At 49.8% G+C, this 22,234-nt stretch overlaps 2 protein-coding genes across 2 annotated transcripts in view; both read right to left on the reverse strand.

The window, feature by feature from the left end:
* Window positions 1-208: 208 nt before the first annotated feature.
* pdcd4b (programmed cell death 4b) lies at window positions 209-10,936 on the reverse strand. Its single transcript, XM_072670945.1, has 12 exons — window positions 10,856-10,936; window positions 10,218-10,307; window positions 8,814-9,116; window positions 7,763-7,857; window positions 7,559-7,672; window positions 7,091-7,312; window positions 3,235-3,332; window positions 2,927-3,044; window positions 2,608-2,715; window positions 2,163-2,273; window positions 1,920-2,059; window positions 209-1,149 (listed from the first exon to the last, which is right to left on the reverse strand). Exons 2-12 carry the CDS (start codon window positions 10,258-10,260, stop codon window positions 1,089-1,091), a joined length of 1,413 nt encoding a protein of 470 aa, XP_072527046.1. The 5' UTR covers window positions 10,261-10,307; window positions 10,856-10,936; the 3' UTR covers window positions 209-1,088.
* Window positions 10,937-12,860: 1,924 nt separating this feature from the next.
* Window positions 12,861-22,234, reverse strand: part of rbm20 (RNA binding motif protein 20) — a 71,406-nt gene continuing 62,032 nt past the window's right edge. Inside the window, exons 8-14 of the mRNA XM_072671344.1 lie at window positions 21,700-21,779; window positions 20,969-21,587; window positions 20,740-20,838; window positions 20,068-20,638; window positions 19,477-19,584; window positions 17,810-17,931; window positions 12,861-15,388 (exon numbers count right to left, since the gene is read on the reverse strand). Of these exons, the coding sequence (XP_072527445.1) occupies window positions 15,320-15,388; window positions 17,810-17,931; window positions 19,477-19,584; window positions 20,068-20,638; window positions 20,740-20,838; window positions 20,969-21,587; window positions 21,700-21,779 (1,668 nt within the window). The 3' untranslated portion in view covers window positions 12,861-15,319. The remainder of the gene's footprint in view (window positions 15,389-17,809; window positions 17,932-19,476; window positions 19,585-20,067; window positions 20,639-20,739; window positions 20,839-20,968; window positions 21,588-21,699; window positions 21,780-22,234) is intronic.

Raw genomic sequence — 22,234 nt, forward strand, 5'->3', positions numbered from 1 at the left:
GCATCAGATTCTGGGTTGCGGTTCATGAACAATGAAGTAGAGAAAGAAATTATTACTGTAAGCGTCTTATGAGGTACCACCTGAATTGGACCATGGGAAAACAGCAGGACATCCAGGGCATTGTACTAAAGCTAAAACCTCCACAGAAACCGGGCCTACCGGACTGCGTGTGTTATACAGATTATGGAAGCAGAGACCCACAGAAAGCTTCTTATTTATTCTTTATTTCTTAACCATTTTACACAAAGAGCGAGAACATCTGGTAGAAGGTCACCCACACCAAAGTTCTGAAATACAAAAATATGTTCTTGACAACAAAGTTCTGCGAAATGAGCCCAACCAGTTCACATTTCTCTGTATTGCCTTGGTTTAAATCCTTCTCTTGGTCAGTTGCATTCAGTAATGACATCTTCGTTAGACCGAGGTGAAGCGGGGGGGGGAACCAAGACAAACGAACATCAGCATAGGAGAGCAAGTTCATGCCAATGAGAGACGTGAAGAAAAAAAATATATATATAATAATAATAAAAAACAAAAACAAAACAACTGCGAACCAATATTTACTAAAGCCCCCTTTATAAAGCTCTCGCAAACGAAGCCACCCTGACTCTACAAATACTGCTGACCGGAGAACTGGGAGTAGATTTACTTACTTTACTGGATAAATTACGCCAAATGTCAGAGCCTTTGGACCCTTAGGACCTTTGGCTCAAGTTATCCAGCTTTTTTTTGACTTCGGGTTGGGGTGGGGTGTTTGGGTGGGGGTTGGTGGCAGTGAACTCAATACAAAACGTGGAATGACTCAGTCATTTTAAAGTGTGGCACTTTCTGGGTTAGCTTATTAGGTCACCTTGAAGGGGTGTGTGTGCGTGTGTGTGCGCATCTAAAGATCTCCTTCAGTTTATCATTTTTGTTTAAGTGCTTCTTGGTCATAATTCCCCGCAGACAAGCTCTACATTCTTGACGGACAGGAGGAAAACGCTACCTAAACCCGGGGGAGGGGAGGGGGCAGAAATGTGGTATTAACCCAGTAGCACTGGTTTCCCCGAACGCGGTGGGCACGAGGCGGCCTCCGAGCGCGCAGAGCTTCAGTAGCTCTCCAGTTTCAGACGTCCACCGTCCCCCTCGCTCACGAACCTCTTCCGTCCTCTGAAAAGAAAGAAAGAAAGAAAGAGAGGCTTTTTATTGGCGTGGACGTCCACATACACATGAGGGACAAAAGTATTGGGACACCTGTTCAAATCAAAAGTTGCGAGATTTGTGGACCTCTCTTCTAATGAACGCATTCAGCTACTTTAAGCTGCACCCATTGCTGGGATGTGGTCATAGATGTGCAAATGCGCACACACACACACACACACACACACACACACACACACACACACACACACACACACACAGCTTGCCTACTCCCTGTAGAGAAGTACTGCCAATAGAATAGGATTCTCTGGAGCTGAATGACATGAGCCCATGAGCACCATGTCTAAAAGCTAGGTGTGGGGTAGAGCCTCCATTTGAAGAGTTACTCCTACAACAGCAAGACAACCCGTCTCTACTGTCGAGGGAAGAAGGCTTCCTTCTAGATTTTGGAGGAGCATTGCTGTGAGGAATTGATTGCATTCAGTAACAAGAGCTCAGGATGTTGGATGATCATCCACTGTTAGTTCCACCGCTCCATGCTGGGGGCTTTTATGCATTTGTAGAACTGGGTTGTAAGAAATGGCAGAGCAGCATCCCTAAGCTTTAAGGAGGAGGGTATTTATGAACACTCCCATGCTGCCCAGATCCTGCCCCTTTCTACGCTAACCTGCTGTACCAAGTTGGAACCGATCTTAAAAAGAAGCTCCCACTGTAGCTTTATTGCAAACAGCGGCAAGGACAGCACAACGCAGTTATGCGAAGGGTCATCCCTCACTCACCGACATGGACACAGGTCTCTGAGTTTGGTGTCGATGACTCCGGTGGTAAAGCTCTTGTCCACAAAGTGCTCCAGTATAGAGTATGCGCACGGCACATCAATATTAATTTCAGCAATATCCATATACACCCTCTCATAGCCCTGTAGGGAGTTCAAACAGCAGTTAGTAAACCAGCCACAGTTCAAAAGACTGCAGTAGACCAGAGGAGCACAAATGTGATCTGACCAGCAGATGGCGCCATACCCTTCTCATTTGGTCCACAGTGATGACCGAAGAGTCGAAGAGAGATTTCAGCAGCTTCAGGATCATTTGCAGGGTCCTGTCCCCTTTGGACTCCAGCACCATGACTATCGCCTAGAAGCAAGCAAGAGGGAGTGGTCACAGTCACAGCGGGTACTGCAGCGAAGTGGACATGCTGACGTCCATGCAAGACGCCCGGTATCTGAGGTGTGCTTGAGGTGATGCTGGGCCAATGCTGCCTTTAAAACCACGGACTTGTGCCGGGTAGGGGGTTCTGCAGGACCAGGACCATTTGAGTGGTTTCCTGCTCCAACACACCATCAGCCGTTAGCAACATTAGCCTAGCATCTCTCATCCTAAACTAAAAGATGCACAGTCTAGGCTGACTGACCGACTGAATCTGGGGTCAGTGATCAATCATCCCAACTGACCTGGACAGGGCAGTTACCTCGTAAACAAACTCGTGGTGGAAGTGAGGCACCTCCAGCTCCCTCAGACATCGCTCTGCCTCCACCGTGTCACCAGACAGCACGTACTCCTGCAGCAACAGGTTGACCTGCCGCAGACAGGGGAACAACAGTGAGCAGCTTTCCAGCTCAAATCAGAACGTCTGGCTTACGAAGCAACGAGACGAGGCGGACCAAAGTGCATCAGCATAGCAGGGTCAGAAACCACACAACTACACTTGGTCATCCATGCTTTTATCCTGGTCTTCAAGGCAAACCACTCATGAAGTACAGTGATGCTGAGGTGGGCGGGGTCCTGACCTCTTTGATGAGTTGATTGACAGGTCTCTGGCCACCACCTGAGCCCCAGAGGTTATCAATGCGAAGCCCTGCTTCCTTGCTCATCTTCAGTAGTATGGCAGCGCGGTCCAGGGCAGCCCTGTCAATCAAAACAATTAAAATAAGACCGTTGTCCAGTCAGATGGACCAAGGGGGGGGTGATGGTCATTCTGTCATTATGACCCAAATGAGTAACAGCTGCAGAGGCAGGGGAACCGACTGAGGCGTAGCTCAAGCTGTAGAGTAGAGTTAAGAGGAGTCCACAAACCCCAACAGCAGCGTGTCCTTACCTCACATGCTCACAGTCCACTCGTCCCTTGTACCCGTCGATGTAGTTTTTGGAAAGGATTTGGTCAGCTACAGCTCTGGCAATGAACTGACCCACCAGCTAGAAGAAAAGAAAGAGAGGGGACAGGGGTTTAACCCTTTAAACCTAAAAGACAACCGTGTCCATTAGGGCCCTCCCCAATTATTGGGAATAGCCCAATGATGATCAAACGTTGAGATATTGGACATGGATTTCCACCGAGAGGTCCAAGCCCACTGTATGTTGGCAACACAAGCCTAGCATCACCCTTCCTAAACTGAAGACGCCCTCCATCACAGACCAGGGGTCGGTAATCAGTCGTGATCACCGGATTTCTGGCTGAACAATTCTATTGGAAGAAGACTGGCCAGAAGACAAACCCGTGGTGGAAGGGAGGCACCTCCGGCTGCCCCACACAGTACTCTACCTCGGCACAATGCTAAACACGTGGGTCGGCAGTTGCAGACCATCAACAACTCCAGTCTGAACGAGTCGGCTGTTCAGCAGCTTGTTTGTTTATATCGAGTGCTTGCGTCGCTCATTGGCTTCGTGCTGAAGCCACTGCAGCATGGAAAGCCTGTGGTTAACCATGTGAGCTTAGTTCACCGCAGTTCAGCTGCCCCCGAAAAACAGAACCGAAACCTAAACCTAAACGAGCACAAATCAGTTTCAGAACTGCGCAGTAAGAGAAACTCAAGTTTATAAACACAGAGTGCTGTGCAGAAGGTTTACACCCTCAGCTCTCTCAGCAGTGTCATTCCTGTAGAAGCTCCAGATCTCATCAAAACAAATAAAGCAGGTGAAGATAAATCCAGTAAAAAGGAGAAACAAGAGCTTCTCATTCTGAAGAAAGAAAGTAGTGAGATCTTGTCTGTGAGCTAGTCTGAAGAACAGAGCTCGGTTCCTCCAGGGTTCTCCTGGACGCCCCCCAGTCCAGCCAGCACAGCGTGGAGGATGTGTTCAGCTCCATCACCAGCAGCAGCAGCTCACCTGATTTACCATCAAACCAGGTGTTGATCTGAGGAGAACTCTAAATAATACTAGACTCCAGGAGAGAGGAGAACTTTGAGAGGAGATGTTCTAATGATGAACACAGTGATGGAGAACCACCACCACGTTCTGTAGGAGTGATATTATTAAGCGTTTATCGGCTCAGTAAAACTCTTACTGCCCAAATACGCAGCTTCTCATCGTAGGAGTCACAGGGGACTAAAACATCTGGGTATATTAATAGCTCAACAGTAGAGACGTGAACATGCAGGGGGGCCTTTTTCAGCAGGGCCACAGCACCAAGAGTGAAAGGGTGGAAAATTGCAGAGGCAGCAGTTTGGTCTAGTCGGAAACCCATGTTGTGGTGGGCTGCTCGCCCTGTTTACTCAGACAGCGAGGGTATGACCTGTGGGGTTTGGATGGGAAAGGGGGGGGGTCCTTCATCAAGCCACAGCCCTATACCATCGCCTTGTACGGGGCGATAGTACCTCTTAATCCCTCATAAATTACGCACTACTCCCTATGTAGTGTACTACACAAGTCAGGAAATTCGACACCAACTATAAACAGAGCTTTATTTATATTTCTGTAAGAGAACCATATTTACATTTATTCCTAAGGGGATATCTGTATATCTGTGTAGACGCTGTCGTTTTATGACTCAAGTGGTTCACTAGGCAGGGAGTAAGGAGGTATTTGAGAGACAGCCAGAAACATGCATGCATTCTGACGTCAGCGTTTCAATAAAGCCACCGGAAACCTTTGATTTTAATAACATACGGATACACGTGGACGGGCCCTTAGGTAGGGATGCACCGATCTGATACTAGACTCAGATATCAGTCCCAATACTAACAAAATTAGTTGGCTCAGGCATCGGATGATTAGCCTGATTCACCAACCTGATTCTGCGCCTGATATTCTAGGCTTCAGAACCCAGGATCAGAGTAACCTACATCAGCGAGTAATCTAGCTCGTCTTCCATATAAGGAGAACGGAGACGGGAGGAGCTGCTAGCTCCTTTTATTTATTGTGTTTATTTATTCTAGTTTGTTTCAAAAAGTTAGTAAAGTAATGATTGCATCAATCCTGATGCCTCAAGTCTCTCCCACATGGTCAAGAATATGGTCTAATGATTCAAAAATGAAAGTTAATTTATCGGTACCTGTATCGGAACAGAAAGATGGATCGGTGCATCTCTAGCCTCAACTACATTATGAACTCCTGAAAACGCTCTGCTATCTAACGGTCTTTTCCTGCTCTGTGGACATGTTAGGTTGCTGCTGCTAGGTCAGCTGCTGCTTAGAGAAGCCCATGCTGCTGATAATCGGGACAGAGTTCGGGGAATCAGAGGGGGATTCTCAATACAAAAGTACCCCAAGTTAGGACTGGCCAACTTCGTAATACTGACTTAGCAAGTTCTCCTCGCGAGGGTGGGAGGGTCATGCTATAAAGTCATGACACTTTTGGTAACACTGGAGCAACAAGAACACATCTGGGTGTTCGGACTGTTCCTGGTTAGATAGATTTTATGAACTGAGCAGAACCTGGGCTGCAACTGATGACGTAGAGAGAAGAGCGCAGAACTTTGTTAAAGTTCCTCTAAAGCTCAGATCTCTTGGGCTGCCCAACCCTGATGGTGCTTCTTTCCTTTTGTCCAACTCAAACTCAAATCAGAGACTTCTGGAGATCAGTTCTGATGATCCTTTACTCCCGTAACTATTCACAGTAGCAGATATTTAGACCAGGGGTGCACAAACTGTCTCCACATGCCACCACTGTATCAAAACAAGTGTGTAAGCTTGTGTGTGTGTGTGTTGTGCTACACTAAGCCAGAGGCCCTGAATTAGAGGAGGGAGAGAAAGAGCTGCCTCTGCTGTTCTAGTCTGAACAAAACCAGCTCAGCACACAAAACTACCGTCCACAAACAGGACAGAGCGAGACGGTGGCCATGGGAGGGGGAGAATGTGAAGGCTGAGAGAACGAGACAAGTGCAAGTGTGCGAGCGAGTGTGTGTGTGTTTGCAGCTCCAGTGCTGAGCTTGCACTCTGTACACACAGAGAAAGAGACAATAGCAGAAGCTCTTGTGAAAAGAAAAGGCTGAAAGAGTCTTCTGAACAGACCGGACCATGGCAGATCACACACACACACACACACACACACACACACACACACACACACACACACACACACACACACACACACACCCCTACATGCTTCAGTCACGTCAGCAGCACCACACGTCTACACAGAGTCGATGCTGCAGTAATCCCTCCACGCTCAGCTATACTGCATGGCTACAGTGCACACAGCCACACACTCGCTGATACGGCATCTCTCTAAATTTAGGACGGCAGCGGTGGCTCAGTAGTCGGGCCGCTGGGTTTTTAAAAATTACAAGGTTGTAGGTTCCATACCCTGGTTCTATCTATATATAGCAACTGTCGGGCCCTTGAGCAAGACCCTTAACCCTCTCTGCTGCAGCGCTGCTGTAGCCGGCCAATGAAAAGTGCTGGATCGGTGGTTACAGCGCTGGCTTGTTGAGAACAGGACTGTGGGTTCGATATGCAGCAGCTGTTGGGCCCCAGAGCCAGGTCTGGCCCTAAACCCTCTCTGCTCCAGAGGTTCTGCGGCTGCATGGCTGACCCAGAGCTCTGAGCATACTTGTAATTAAGCAACGGAAACAGGCCCAGAACGTGGAGGAAGCGTCGCCCTCAGCAGTCAGGAACCTCCCCCACAGCTGGAAGAAAAGCACTCCGCCCAGTCGGAGAAACCCGGAGAGTGAAAGTGCTGCAGAGTGTGAACTCTGGGCAAGACGGGTGGCGCAGCGAACGCAGCAGGCTGTTTACCTGTGGCGCCGTGGGAGTGTCGAGCACCAGGTCTGGCAGCTCCCGCAGCAGTTTGTGGAAGGCGTTCTCGATGTCGGAGCGGGTCAGAACCTTCCCACAGAGCCCGTTGAGTAGGCGGGAGGTCAGCTCGCGGTGACTCGCTTTAGACTCCAGAGCCAAAGACACGGCCAGCAGGGGGACGTCACTGCGCATGCTGCCTAGATTCAACTCCCCCAACAACTCCTACAGACAGAGAGAGGGAGAGCAGTTACCAGGAGGATTTCATTTAGAATTAAACACCACTGTTTAATAATCAGGAGCAGATCCACCCTCACTATCTGCTGGCCCCCCGCGTCTCATCTTAAGCGTATGTGAAAATTGTCGGTCATCATCCCTGCTAACGACCTGCCCGTCCCCTGCCTGCCCACCCCCAGGTGATGAGGTAAGGGCAGTAATCCAGCGTGACTCAGAAACGGCCCTCCTGCTTACCGCCACTTCGTTCGTGTCTCCGTGCTCGAAGTACTCCTGTACGATCGGCGTGACAGTCTTCGTGAAGGCATCTTCATCCAGCGGCAAAACCACAGTCTCGTACACGCAGTTCTCCTGTGGGAGGAAACGCACATGGAGTGTTACAGGGGTGGGGCCCTGTAGCGAGGGGGCAGGAGTCACAGCGGAGTGTAACAGATTCAGTACCTGGTCCTCGTCGTAGTTGGGGTCTCGTACGTCCACCTCCTCCTCGTCATACACCTCTCCAGGAGTGCCCCACACACCTTTACCCCCAGCTCCGCCTACAGAGACGGACAGAGCAAGACTTTGGATCACAGTTTAGCCGGATCACAGTTTACTGTTCAGCCGTTTAGGCAGCATTTCCACGAGGCTTAAACCTGCTTTATCACCCCATCTGACACGCTAAACACTGCCGGAGTGTGTGTGTGTGTGTGTGTGTGTGTGTGTGTGTGTGTGTGTGTGTGCGCATTACTCTGAGATGCTTCATACACACAGTGGTTAACTGCCCCTCCAGCAGCTTTGAGATCCAGACTCTGCCTCACTGACTGACTGACCCAGTTACCCCAGGAGGAGCTCGCCCAGCTCTGGAGAACCTGAAGGAACGACCCATCGTATTTCAACCTGATGATCGAAGTCTCTCACTAGTGGGGGTATAAAGCCCCCCAGCACTGAGCTGTGGAGTTACTGGAGTTCTCTGGAAGGATGGCTGCTGGAGCTCCACCCAGTACATTTGGGATGAGCTGGGGTGGTGACGATCCTCCAACATCGCAGTCAGATCCTCACAGCAACACCCCTCTAAAATCTTCTACAACAGCCTTCTCTGGACAGTAGAGACAGTTTACTCCGCTTCTGTTGGAGTAACTCTTTAAAAAAAGGGGGGGGGGGCTCTATACCCCTCTAGCCCACAGCTGGCATTATTATTAGGCAGGACAGACAGTCCTATTCTATTGGCAGTACTTCTTTCTACAGGGGCAGATTGCACATCTGTCTGAAGTAGCTGAACCCATTCATTAGAAGGGGTGTCCACAAACATTTGGACATGTAGTATGTAAATGAGATGGGGGAGGGGCTCCACAGGCTAGGAGTGTAATCTGAGATTATAGAGTGTAATCAGTCAGACACACAGACCTCACACAACACACTGTTTCAAAACACCAGACTCCAGCTGTTCCGGTCTGGTATCTCACACACACACACACACACACACACACACACACACACACACACGTCCTGGTACCTTTCTTGGGCAGTCCTCTGCCCTTGCCCAGCCGTGACCTGCGGTCCAGCACCCTGCCCTTGGGGCTGGTGGGCGGGATGGCGGACCGGACGGCGTCTCCGTTGTCGCTGAGCGAGTCGCCTCGGCCCGAGTCCCTGGAGGAGTTCTTGCGGAGCCGTCGCTTGGCCTTGGCCTTGAGCCGAGCCTCGTGCACGGTGCCAGCCGGAGCGGAGATCCAGTTTCCATTGATCTCGTCGTCAATTTTGGTTCTGAGGCCGTTCTCCTCATTCCCAGACTGGTCCGAGTCGCTCAGGTCGACTGCCTCTGTGAGCGGGAGGGGAGCAGAGAGGTTAAGCCGGGGCTAAATCTCAACACAGGGCTGTACAGTAGAGCCAAAACAGATTCCACACAAGTCAATGGTACATTAGGATAAGTCAGCCTGGCAATACGACTAATCAGAGTGACTGATCATGATGATTATTATTCTTATTATTATTATTACTACCTGCAAACATTTCACAGCTCGTCTCTGAAACAAGAATCTCTACAGGTAAAAACTCCATTACAGAGAACCTGAATCTGAGTTTTTACTAATAACTAAATAAATAGATAAATAAATAAGTACAGCTTCTATCTCTGGTCTGATTTTAGGCTGAAAATATTAATTTTACTAGTTAAACTATAAGGTGGAATATTACACTGCAATATTTACCAGTCCGAATTACTGAGCAGATATGCGGTTACAGTTTCCACAAATGACTAGTCTGAATGGCTTCATAGAGCTGCAGATGTGATGATCTTACTCGCAAAATATTTCATAATCAAGACTGAAAACAATCAAAAAGTTATATATCATACTAGTAAAATAATGAAAGTTTTTACAAATAAACTAAGGTACAGCTTTTATCTTTGGGCCTTTATTACGCTGCTCTCTCGTTTGATTTTGCTGCTGTAAAAACTGAATAAAGAGATCTATCTATCTATTTTAGGCGGAAACAGCTTTCCATCGCGGCCGAGCTATGAGCAGAATCAGATCGCTAGAATATAGTTGAAGTAGGAAAATGAATAAAGGTTAAAGACCCACTGCTTACACTTAAGATATACATATATAAATAATTAAAATAAGTGTAGATCTTTTATTACTAATTGAAAATAAAAGAGGCAGCCGGTGACGTGAAGGAGAACTCCTCCAGGAGACAGGACCGGTCTGAACAGCTTCACAGAGCTGTGGATTTGATGATATTAACAACAACAACAACAACAATAATAATAATCTTAAAGTTATGAAAGAGATCAGAAATGTCAGTTTTTTCCATTATAAACACAGAAAGTCAGGCCTGAATCACTGGTGGCATCTGAACCCAGACCAGCTGAGCTCAGCCTGGCCGTGTCCACAAGCCCAGCTTCCCCCTCAGCCGAACTTACCTACTGGGTTGGAGTTGAGCCAGGCCTCACAGTCAGTAGCCATGATGAGAAAGAGGAGGAGGAGGAGGAGGAGGAAGAGCACCTCACAACCTGAGGAAATACAGTCAGACTCATTATCATTAATAATAATAATAATAATAATCAACGCGCTACAGCTCACATTCTCCAGTCCACCTTAAACGGCGAGCCGGTGCTGCTGCACTATTTAAGGTGGACTGAGGAGCAAAACACAGCTAGCCCCACAGCTAGCCCCACAGCTAGCTGCCTAATTAACGTTAGCTCCGTCTGAATGAACGCAGGCGAGCGAGCTACCGTCTCCTCCCCCTCAGAAGCGACGCACAGAGGGGCTTTAACCCCGCGAACAAGCGGCTTCAGTCAGAAAACACACAGAACTCCAGGTTTTATCGCTTCGTAAGGAAAATAAACGCGTGTCTGAGCGTTAACTCGAGGCTCCGTCGCTCAAACGCTGCAGCGCTCTTCAGCCCCGCCGCCCCGCCGCCCCGCCAGCGCGACCACAACATAAACAAACCCGCTCCGTGCCGAGTAACGGCCTGAGAGCGGCTACAGAGACCCGGGGAGACGCGCAAACACACGAAACGCCATTAACCGACGAATAAACAGCCTCAGGAGGGACTTACAGTCTCCGGCGCGTCTCTGCTCGCTGCGCTGTTGCCGCAGGTTGAAGCCCCAGCGCTGCGCTCTGCCTCCGCTTTGTGCTCTACCCAGCAACACAGCCGCGGCGGGTCGCGCTCTCCGCCTTCTGATTGGCCCGATTATTTAAGGTTGGGCGACGAGCGTTCTGGTTGGCTGCGGTGTCGGAGGTTGAGCCGCGGATCCAGCCAATGAGAATGCGGCGTGAGAAACTCGTTCTGGTGTTTTCTACGTGGACTCGGTCGGGCAGGCTCCGCCCCCTGGCGACGAAGGCCTGCAATTACAGACCCCAACAAAGATTATGTAATCGGTAGCGGCGTGAGCGAATCGTTAGGGAGTCGTTCTCACGAACCGATTCAAGTGAATTTCACTTGTTCTGTTGTTGTTTTTTGCTGTATCTGAATAATGTTTACGCGTGAGTAAGATCTGAAATGCGAGGTGATCAATAGTTCGTGTGTGTGTTGGAATATATGAGTGTGTGTGGATTTTTTTAAGCAACTCTAGCATTTGATTCTTTTTTTTTCTCACGAACCGACGAACCGATTCAAGTGAATTTGACTTGTTTTGTTGTTTTTTTTGCTGTATCTGAATAATGTTTACGCGTGAGTAAGATCTGAAATGCGAGGTGATCAATGTGTGTGTGTGTGTTGGAATATATAAGTGTGTGTGTGTATTTTTTTAAGCAACTCTGGCATTTGATTCTTTTTTTGGTTTGTTTTAAGAGTATTAAAGGGGGAGTCTAACACTGCTTTAACAGTGCTGTAAAATGTGAGGGTTGTGTCCTACACCATGTCCTTCTGAGTGGGTTTGGTGTGAAACGCTGCAAACTGGAGATATTTACTGAGTCAGAATGGGTCACAGTGGTTGTTAATGGAACCAGACGTCTGGCAAGGTCACAGAAAAAAGATCTCAGTAGTTCTGAGAAGCTTTTGGACTTTTGGTTGTGTTGTACCTCGGCTCTGAATGGCTTTGTTTACGTTAAGTCAGCTATCCAGTCATCTCATTTTTATATCTGCCGTGGATCGTCCAAGTATTTAAGCCACTCTGAGCCTCGAGGCTGCTGGTATTCAGAACAACCCCACTGGCCCTGTTAGTAATCCACCCCAGCGCCCCCTCAGTTCTGCCATGCCAAATTCTCCGTTAGTTCGTCACGGCATGGCTTTAACTCTGACTCTCCATCTATCAGAAGCCTAAAGCAGAAGATGAATCCAGAGAAAGGCACCGGTTTGCTCCATAACATTAAAACCACCGCCCGGGAAGTAGAGAGAGAAGAACAGGACTGATCCGGCCTCAAAAGACACCTGTCAAGGGGTCAGGCATCAAGTGTACAGTGTGATGGAGGTGACGGAGGGGAAATGGACAAGCGTAAGAATCGGAGACACTTTGACAAGAACCAGACTGTGATGTTCTAGACGACTGACTGGGTCAGAACACCTCCAAAACATCAGGCAGGTCTTGTGGGGTGTTCCTGGTATGCAGTGGTCAAGACCTACCAAAAGAGGGCGCCCAAGGTTCTCGCTGATGCTCATGGAGGTCCCACCTTACAACTTCCAGCAGTCCTGGAGCCCATGCCTCTCTGTTTGGGCAGCACTGATACACTAATATTAGGCAGGTGGTTTTAATGTTATGGCTGATCTGTCTGTATACAGTACTGTGCAAAGTCTTAGGCCGTAGGTAAATTTATCTGGGCTTTACACCTCTGAGTGTTTACCCCCAACATGCTGATGTGGGGGGCATGGGTTAGATGGTACCGGGACCCAGTTGGGCTTCCCAAGGTCACCCTAATCTCAGTGTATACACCCCGGATGAGTCCCATCATCCATACATAGACAAAACTCTCTGGTTCCCAGGTGGGCCACCCGTACAGACCCCACTTGGACATGTTATCTGGGTAAACGATCAGAAGCATTAACCACCCAAATCAGACCATTTTTTTTTTCTTCTCAAAACTGTTTATTGAAACATATTTGCACCAGAACATCCCACAAAATATTCAAAGAAAGTTCATGTGTCTCAAATGTGAGACACTGATTTTAATATTATACAAAAAAAAAAAAACAACAACAACAACAATCTGCTGCTATAAGCTACTGCACTAACACACCCTTCACATTCGTTTTTACATCAGTTCTCCTTAAATAGCATAAATAAAGCGCATGGTCCGGTTCAAGTATTGCTACTTTCTGAGCGGTATTATACACAGCACTGACAAAAGCGAAGGCCGGCTTTCCAGATACGTACAGGGCTTAAAGCCTGGCCTCTCTCTCCCTCTCCGACGGAGAGGTTTCTAGAACCAAGCTTAACCTGCTTCATCTGCGTCCGGCCCGACTCCTGTGATAAGCATGAATTCAGGACTTCGGAGTCCCGAGGAACATCGGCACAATTCTTTAAAAAAAAAAAAAGTCGTACGTTTAAAAAGCGGCTCCGTAAAAACGCGGGGCGACGTTCTCGTGTATCCAGTGACATCGCTGAGTTCCTTTCTCCCTGACCTGAGCACAGAAAATAGGCTGACTGTATAAAAGGCACTTAGAAGCAGAAGAATCGCGACTCCACATTCGTTCACATCCAATCCAGCGGTCCGGAAGCTCGAGCTCACGCCATGGACTCGTATTTTACTAGTTCAGTTTGTGGTGTTAAGATCTAGAGTTATGTAGCCTCGCTTCACATCGCAGGCCCCCTAGTGGTCACGGTAAATCCGAGGCTCTTGTTGGATGCGCTGTGTTTTTTCCGCAGTGAGCACAGCTGGATCGGTACGTGAGTACTGCTGTTTTTTTGTAAACACTATTAATGGATGATAACAGTGGGGCGCAGTTAGAGCACCGGGCTATTAATTACAGGGTTGTGGGTTCGATACCCGTGCGGTGCCCTTCGCCCTCTCAGCGATGGCACGTGTGCTCACTGTCGGATCGGTTAAAGATGGAGGTCAAATATCATCTGTATCCACCATTCACTAATGGGGAAGATGGTCGTCTTGTCTGGTCAAAGTAAATGCAGGCTCCGCCCACTCGGCACGTTTGAAAAAAGCATGTTTAGGGGTTGAGAACGAGGGGGCAGAGGCGGGACTTGGTGATGAGCCAACAGGGGGGAAGGCAGCCAACCAGATGTTTTTCTGCTTCACAGGTCGCCACGGTGACTAGTGGGAGAGTTTTCATTCGGAAGGTCGCCCATGGCAACCCACATACTACAAGGCGTACAAGGCGTCCACCTAGGAGCGTAAGCCCAGCTAACAGACGCCCGTGCTGGCCAACATCGCTTAAGAGCGCCATCTACCCACCCGGCCAATTGTGCTCTCTGGGACTCCGGCTGCTGAGGACAATTTAAAAGGTATATAACTCGATATCTTAAAAAAATGATTAACTTATCATGGGAAAACGGATCTATTAAAATACGGTCCATGGTTTTTTAGCATTCCCTAACCGAAAGCCACTACAGCGTCTTCAGCTGAGCTGTTCCTTCAGGCATGTTAGACCATGCCAGGCTGGAGAGTAGACCCTCTGCAGACCGCCCCTTAAAGAAGACACAGTCTGGACTGCGCTAAAGGCACAGGCTGGTGGACTTCCATCCCTTTAGATTGCGCTGAAGAGACTTTCGATTGACCGTGTGACCCCTGTGATGTCCTGAACCGATCCAGTGGCATGTTTTCGTGGATCGGGGATTGGCTACTTTAATGGACTAGTCAGTCCAGTGAAAATATAAACAAATAAACACGACTGATCCCTGACCCCAGATGCAGTCGATCAGCCAAGACATGTTTGATGTCTGAAGTGTGCTTCTTTGGTTTAAAATGGGAGATGCTAGGCTAACGTTGCTAACAAACACTGCACTTAGACTGTCACCAATCCAGCATACATGCCAAAAATCTTTCTTAGCTTAAAAAAATCGTTTGTGATCAGGTTTTTGAACAATAATCATTTAGTAAAACATCTTGAAAAGGCCTTTGTTAAACATTTAAGCTTAAAAAAACTTCTGAATCACATCGATTTGTCTTGCCTTTGTTTTGAGAGACCGTCCGAGTGCCATTTTCGGGTTTATATTAAACAGAGATGAGATTGGTGACAGTCTACGTCCAGTGTTCATTAGCAACGTTAGCCTAGCATCTCCAAATCTAACTAAAGGCGGTGGGATTAGCATGCTACTAACAAAAGATTTCTGGGTTCTTAGGATTTCAGGGTCACGCCTCATTCCGTGACCTCCTTTCCCTCCTGCAGTCTTTCAGTCCAGTGCTTTCCTCGTTTTCCTCTCCTCGTCCTCCGTGGTAAACAAACCCCGGCTCAATCCCTCGACCATCCCGCCTTCCCTCCCTCTCACGTTCCTCCTCTCTCTCTCTCTGCTCGCTCTGTCTGTCTCTCTCTCCTCGTCCTCTCCGCTAAGCACTCCTGGGCTGTGAGTGGAGCTCAGCGCCACTCGACTCCCCCTGGTGGTGGCTGTAAAGTCCCAGGCCCTGGGTGGGTTCACTCCGTGCTGGCTGGATCCGAGTGGAAGTGCAGCAGGCTCTCCTCTGCCAGCTGGGACAGATACTTCTGCGGAGACACAACAAGCATAGCATAGCATTACAGAAATGAAATACAACAGGCCTGGGACACAACAAGTCGCTGGCTGCATTGCGGCAGGGTGTCCGAAACCAATCCGATCACACCGTTGCCGAGTTCAGGCTTTTCCATGTACCAGCACCTGCTCCGCCTGCCAGACTGTAATCGAGTATTTTAGGCGACGTGTCTAAAGTTCTTCCAGCACAATGACACCAATAAACGAAGCAGGGCTGGATCTGAACAAGGAGGAGGAGGAGGAGGAGGAGGAGGAGGTCAGTATTGTGCCGTGAAGCTGAAAGCGAAGAGAACAGCGGTTCTTTTGGACCAGGTGTAACGGTGAGGCATTTAACCGTTCAACTGTTAAACATGGTGGTGGTGGTGGTGTCCAACAAACACACATCTAGACAGACATTTAGACGTTCGGAGCAACGTCTGGACCGTCCGGGGGCCAGTAAGGACCAGTGCACTAGGGGACAAGGCAGCTGATCATGGAACAGATAAGCAGGCAGGCTAAGGTCAAGCTTTCGGAGCGGCCGTTCCTCCTCGTTCTTGTTTGGCCTAGAAGCTAAAGTCTCTCTCTCTCTTTTTTTCTCTCTCTCTAATGAAGAAATTCCAGCTGTCCCGCTCCTATCCGGTCCGATCTCCCATGCAGCCGGAAGCCAGCTGCGGTTCTCCTCCCCCTGAACGTCGGCAGTTGTGAGACACAATGCTTTCTGGTGGCACGACCACAGTAATTTAACCCTCTCTCCAACTCTGGGCCGTGAGATTCTTCAGGAGTCCTCGCTCTTCCTAAACCAAACTGCGCTGACTGACAGAACAGCTGCCCGCCCCCAGAGCTCTAATCCCAGCAGATGCTGAAGCAATCTCGCAATCCTGCTTCCTCCCCGCGCTTGACCCCGGTGTGCTGGAGAGAGAAAGATGCAATACAGTAAAGGATGGAGGCCAGTGAGTGTGGACTGCTACAGAGCCGGCCATCTGCTCAGATGATCCATGTCGGTGCTTTAGCCCTAGGGCAGTTCTCAGGAGTAGCAGGAATCTCAGGAGGGGTGCTTTGGTGAGAGATCTACTTGTTGTGTTGTGGATAGTCAAGCTCAGGAAATTGCTCCATCCACCTAGGCTCCGAGGGCGAGGCTGGAGTCCTTTACCAGGCAGGGTCACAGGAAATGCTACAGGAAACACAATAGAGGTCATTTCATGCCACAGTCCCAATGCAGCCAATGATGGCCCGGCAATCATTACTGCATTTTACTGCAAACTGTGCTCTGCACACTGTTACTGCAAACTGTGCTCCCAGTCCAGCAGGGGGCGACCTCTCCCGCTCCCACCCTCGCCCACTCTTTCTCCCAGAGGGGCAAAAGGAACATGTGCTGCCATAAGTCATACCTTGCTCTCCTCTTTTGGCAAAGGGGGCTCTCGACGAGCTACGCTTGTCATAACTAATAACAGCAGCATGTGGCGGTAATTCGGCCCGTGTGATGATGGCGGAGTAATGAAATCTCTCTCCGAACCCCAGCCGGCTCTCCGTATCATAGCGTGCCATTACTGTTCCTTATCAGTCCACTCATCTTACACTGCTGACACACGCTCTGAGGGACTCACGCAGCGTCTGGTACAGATGGTGAAGATAAATATTAACCAGAAGCTCTCCTCCCACAACGCGGGGCCTTCCTGGTGCCTACGTGTCTGGATCGTAGCGACCTAGGCTAAGTAGAGCGGGACACGGAGGGATGCAGTGTTGACAAATACCCAACAAAGGTCATCGGAGCAGTCAAGGACGATTCTCTGTTTATGTCTAGCTGATGTCATGACGTCAGTGAGACGCTGGACCACCACCACCACCTCCACCAGTAGCTCATGGAAACAGATACACTGTATGTTCTAATGAACGCATGGAGCAGAATGGACTCTCTGGAGCAGACATGAGGCAACATGACCCTACTGGCGCGACCCCATGCTGCCTAATAATGCCAGGCAGGGCTATGGAGGGGTGTATATAAAGTCCCCCGGCATAGAGGAGCTGTGGAGGAACTGTGTTCTCTGGAATGATGGAGGTGATGGTGGAGCTCTAGCCAGTACTTTTGGGACCATTTCAAGGGTGAGATGGAGATGGTGAGGTGGGTTGGTGACTCTTTTTAGGACCCTTGATTTCAGAAGAAACCATGAATAAGCGGGTGTCCCAATACTTTGGTCCATGTCGTGTAAATAGCACCGTCTGTCTGTTGCTGGATTTGATTGGTCCACAGCACTTCCTGGTCGTCCACATTTCATCTTGACCTCAAGCTCAGCACAAGGTTTGAAGCTGTCAGAGCTGAGAGTTTTAATAAAGCTTGGAAATCTGACCCAGCTGACCGTTCCTAATTCCGACTGGTGACCACCTCAGGCCTGATTGGCTAATCGCAGCATCCTGCATACCTGCAGATTCCTGTAGTGAACCGTGCTCCGGCAGTGCGTGGTCTTGGCCGTGTCTTCGCTGGTGTAGAAAAGGCCGCAGAGCTTACAGTAGAAGCCCGTCCTGGGTACGATGAACTCCACACCTGGGACAAAACACAGGGACAGGTCAGACTCTCAGGATCTGTAGCTGGCAGACCCATTCATTTCCAGTCCTGGAATACCACAGCAACCACCTGGGATACTATAGCAAACCACCTAGGAACTTATAAGATTACAGCGTAGGTCTCACTTAGCAACACCCTAGCAACCACCTGAAATACCACTGTAAAAAACTACCATTGCAGCAAGTACCCGGGATAGTGCTGCTGGCACTTAGCAAAAACAGGGTCATCCTAAGGACCACGTGGCATAAACCTAGCAACTGCCTGGAAGCGGGAATCAATTAGGCTGTTAATTAATTAATTATAATAGTAATTTTTGCCAATTTTATGCCGTTATCTTGACTAACTTATGTCTGTCCTTCTTCTGCTATTCTTTAAAGCACTCTGAGGTGCATTTTTAATGTAAAACAATTTTAATATGTTTATTATTACTTTTATGTTTCTTGAAATATTCAAAATTATTTGCCCAAAAATATGAAATAACTTCACTTTCACCCAAAAAAATCATTACAACGATCAAAATGAGAGAAATACTCAATATCTGAGGTCAATTTTAGCCTTTTTCACTGGATGAGATGCGATATTTGGAGGCTGTGATGGGCTCTAATCAGCTGACCCGTGGTCAGTCTGGGAACATCGCGCTCGGATCTGCGTCAACGGGACCTTGAGTGTCCATGCCTATGTATGAAGGTCTGTGTATGTGAGCACATGTACGCCCCTGTGACTGCTACTGTGTGTGTACTCTGAGCTGGGGTGTGTGTGTGTGTGTGTGTGTGTATGTCTTTGTGATGTAAGCGCGTCAGCTGTTTAAGCGCTGGTTAATGAGAAGACAGGCTCTTCTCTCAGGGGGACCATTCACACCTTTCAGTCTGAAACCACACAGCATGTGCTGCACTGACGTCCGAGCCTCATTCCCCCACCCGCCGCTCGGCTAATGCGCCCCCGACCACGGCTGCCCAAACAGCTCTCAGAGGAACCGCAGAGGAACCTGATTAGGTTTACAAAAATACTTAGTCCTCACTCTTTAGAGTAAGGTCCCGTCCACACGTATCTGCATGCATTTGAAAAAGTAGGTCTCCAGAAGCCTGTCTGAAGCCTGGCCGTCCACAAGGGAACACAAAAAAAACATTGCAATGAGTGTGTCAGCCCAGCAGGGGGTGCAATGCCTAACAATGCTTGATGTCAGATTCCTCAAGATGCAGCATAACAGCCAAAATAGACCTAAATACAGCGCCAACAGAGCCTTATAATAATAAGCAGATAATGTGACTCGATTCAAGGTACAAAAAAGACACCTCACACAGACGACCCAGGAGCCATCCTCCTCCACACCTGCGGGTGTCGCTCTCACCCCAGTTCTGACCAGGCGTATTGTGATTAGCGAGCTCATCTAGCCATGTATTTAAGGCCGTACCTTCCAGTCTTACTGCTTTTTGACTCCCGACACTAGTGAGGGTGAAGACCAACACACGCCCCCTTGCGAAACTTCTGTCTGGGCCAGTCTGGGCCATAACAGCGGACAGTTACCTAGCGGGATGCTGTATTCACTGACGATCTTCTCCTGCTCTCGTGACGGCGAAGGAGCCTCGATATCTGCCCTCTGGGGTGAATGGGCAGGCACGGAGTTATGGGTGTCTGGAATCATAGAGATAATAACATTTCCGTCACTGTTAGACATATATATGGACAAAAGTATGTGGACACCTGCAAATTTTTCATTGATATTCTTCTGAAATCAAAGGTATTTTAGCAGAGTTTCTACTGCTTTTGTTGGAGTAACTGCACTCTCTGCTGTCCAGGGAAGAAGGCTTGACTCAGGCTAGATTTTGGAGGAGCATTGCTGTGAGGATTTGATTGCATTCAGCGACAGGAGCGTTTGTGAGGTCAGGATGATGGATGATCAATGATGAGGGCCTTTATACCCCTCTTTCTCTGGAGCAGATAAACCTGATGAACCTACCGGCACCATGACTGATGCCGGCTGCGGGCTAGAGGGGTATTACGCAACTCCATGAAGGTGCTCCATCCAATGCTTTTGGGATGAGGTGGGGATTGTCATCCAACATCCTGACCTCACTGACGCCACGCTTTCTGCTGTGGTCTGTCTGGTGAAGCTACCTCTACTCTCGTTCTCCTCAACGTTCTGAGCGTCCTTCTTGTCCGGCTGAGACGGTCCCCCCAACTCGCCCTCCGTTTCTGCGTCCGCAGCCTTCTCCCGTTCACACACCACCTCGCACGCGCTGCTGTGGTTGGGCAGGCTGTCTGACGAGGCTGGCGGTTCTGCAGGGCAGGACTCCTCCAGGGCAGCCTTGAACTCCTGGCTGGGGAACAGGCAGAGCTGAGAGCAGGGCTGGTCTGCAGCACTGCTGCTCACGGAGGGCTCTCTGGACTCGGCTCGACTCAGGCTGGAAGGGTCTTCCGGGCCAGCGTCTGGAGGTGGTCGAAGCTCCTCCGGGGTCGTCTCTACTGGTGCTGGAGCCTCCGCGCTGGGGTTGGCGTTTGGGCTCGAGGCGGGCTGTGTGGGCTTCTCCGCTGGCTGCTCCTCCTCCTCCTCCTGGAGCTCAGGGAGGTCAGGCTCGATGATGGAGTCGTCCTCTTCTCCGACCTCGTCGACCGTGACCAGCTCCTCCATGCTCTTAGGGTACCAGCACTCGCCTTCCGTCTCGTCCCCGCTCGCCCACTCCTCCACCTGGGTGTCAGAAAAGGGCCAATATCCTACATTTAGCTTGAGGTCCACTTAATAACTTAATGTAATAATGTGTGTGTGTGTGTGTGTGTGTGTGTGTTTACCTCGCTCTCTCTACCCCGTTCACACTCGGGGGGCTCAGAAGGCTTGCTGCTGTGGGGAGAAGCCGATCTGTCCTTGGCTCGATGCTCAGGAGCTTCTTTCTGCAGGTCACACACAGATCAAGCACATCGTCAGACTCTCATTCTCTTACACACACACACACACACACACACACACCCACACACAGCTGCCCCTCTCTTAGCTCTTAGCATAGGATGTTGGATATCTTACGCTGTTCTCTGCCTCCCTGTCCTCTCGCTCCTGTCTTCTGCTTGTCCTCTTGCTGCGTCCTCGCTCCTCTGCGGCTCTGCCGGAGCCCGCGTCCTCCGTCAGCTCCGACTCCGAGTGTCTGGCTCTGTGGTGGTCCCCGCCCTCCCTTTTCTTGGACTTGCCCTCGTGTCTCTGGTGCTGGGACGTCCGAAGGGCCTTGTCGGATTTGTACGCGCTCTCTTTCTTGTAGAAGTCGTCCATGGGGGGGTGGTAGGAGGAGAAGGGCGGCCCCTGGGGGCTGCCGCGGGAGTACCAGTCCCTGCCCCGCTCATCCATGCGCGGGCTGCCCCGCTCCGCCGGTTTGAGGTAGGGCTTCCTGCGCTCGGGGAGCCGGCCGTTAGGCCTGTCGTCCTCGCCGTTCCTCCACTCGTCTCTGTCGCGAGGGTCCTCGTCCCGCCGCCCGTGGGACGACCAGTCCCAGGATCCCCGGCGCGGGCCCAGGCCGTTGATCCAGTCCTGCCGGCAGGGCGCTCCCTGGGGGCTGTGGGTGGAACTGCAGGAGGTGAAGCTGGGGCTGTGAGAGCGCGGACTCAGGGAGCGACTAATCGGACTGCGCGAGCGCGCTCGCTCTGGCAGGTACCTACACACACACATACATACACACACACACACACAGAGCTTTGAGGTGAACAGTCCACAGTACCTTTAAAGATTGTATGTGCTGTTACGCCAATAGCATCATGCCATCTTACCGATCCATCTCCTGCATCTCCTCTCTCTCCCTCTGAGAGTTGATGTCCTGGATGATGGACTCCACATCTTTACCTGGTTTCTGCAACGAAGAACAAACGAATAGATGAGATTCTGCATCTGGACTCACATCAGAACCCTGCATGGTCACTGTATATGCTGGAGAGCATTTCACTGGTCAGCACCGCACATTAACAGTAGACAGTAACAGCAGTAGTGTCCACAGTATCTAGTAACTAGTATCGCTAACAGTGCTAAGCTTCTTCAGCCAACTGTTTGGGAAGGCCTAGTTCTAGTTGTGTGAGATTCTCGGGTCCACTGATTCTAGCCACTGATTCGGGGAGGGCCGACCAGCAGGAGGGTCATGGCACATCCTTCAGCTTCAGCCTCCTAACTCGGTACCCTGTGGATTTGGAGGTGTGTTTAGGGTCATTATCCTGCTGTAGAAGATCCTGCTGTAGTGGCTCAGCAGCGGTCAGAGCTCTCAGAGCTATTGATGCCAGGGTTGTGGGTTCGATACCCGGGCTCAGCGTCATC

The sequence above is a fragment of the Salminus brasiliensis genome, chromosome 25 (assembly GCF_030463535.1).
Source record: "Salminus brasiliensis chromosome 25, fSalBra1.hap2, whole genome shotgun sequence".
Classification (NCBI taxonomy): Eukaryota; Metazoa; Chordata; class Actinopteri; order Characiformes; family Bryconidae; genus Salminus; species Salminus brasiliensis.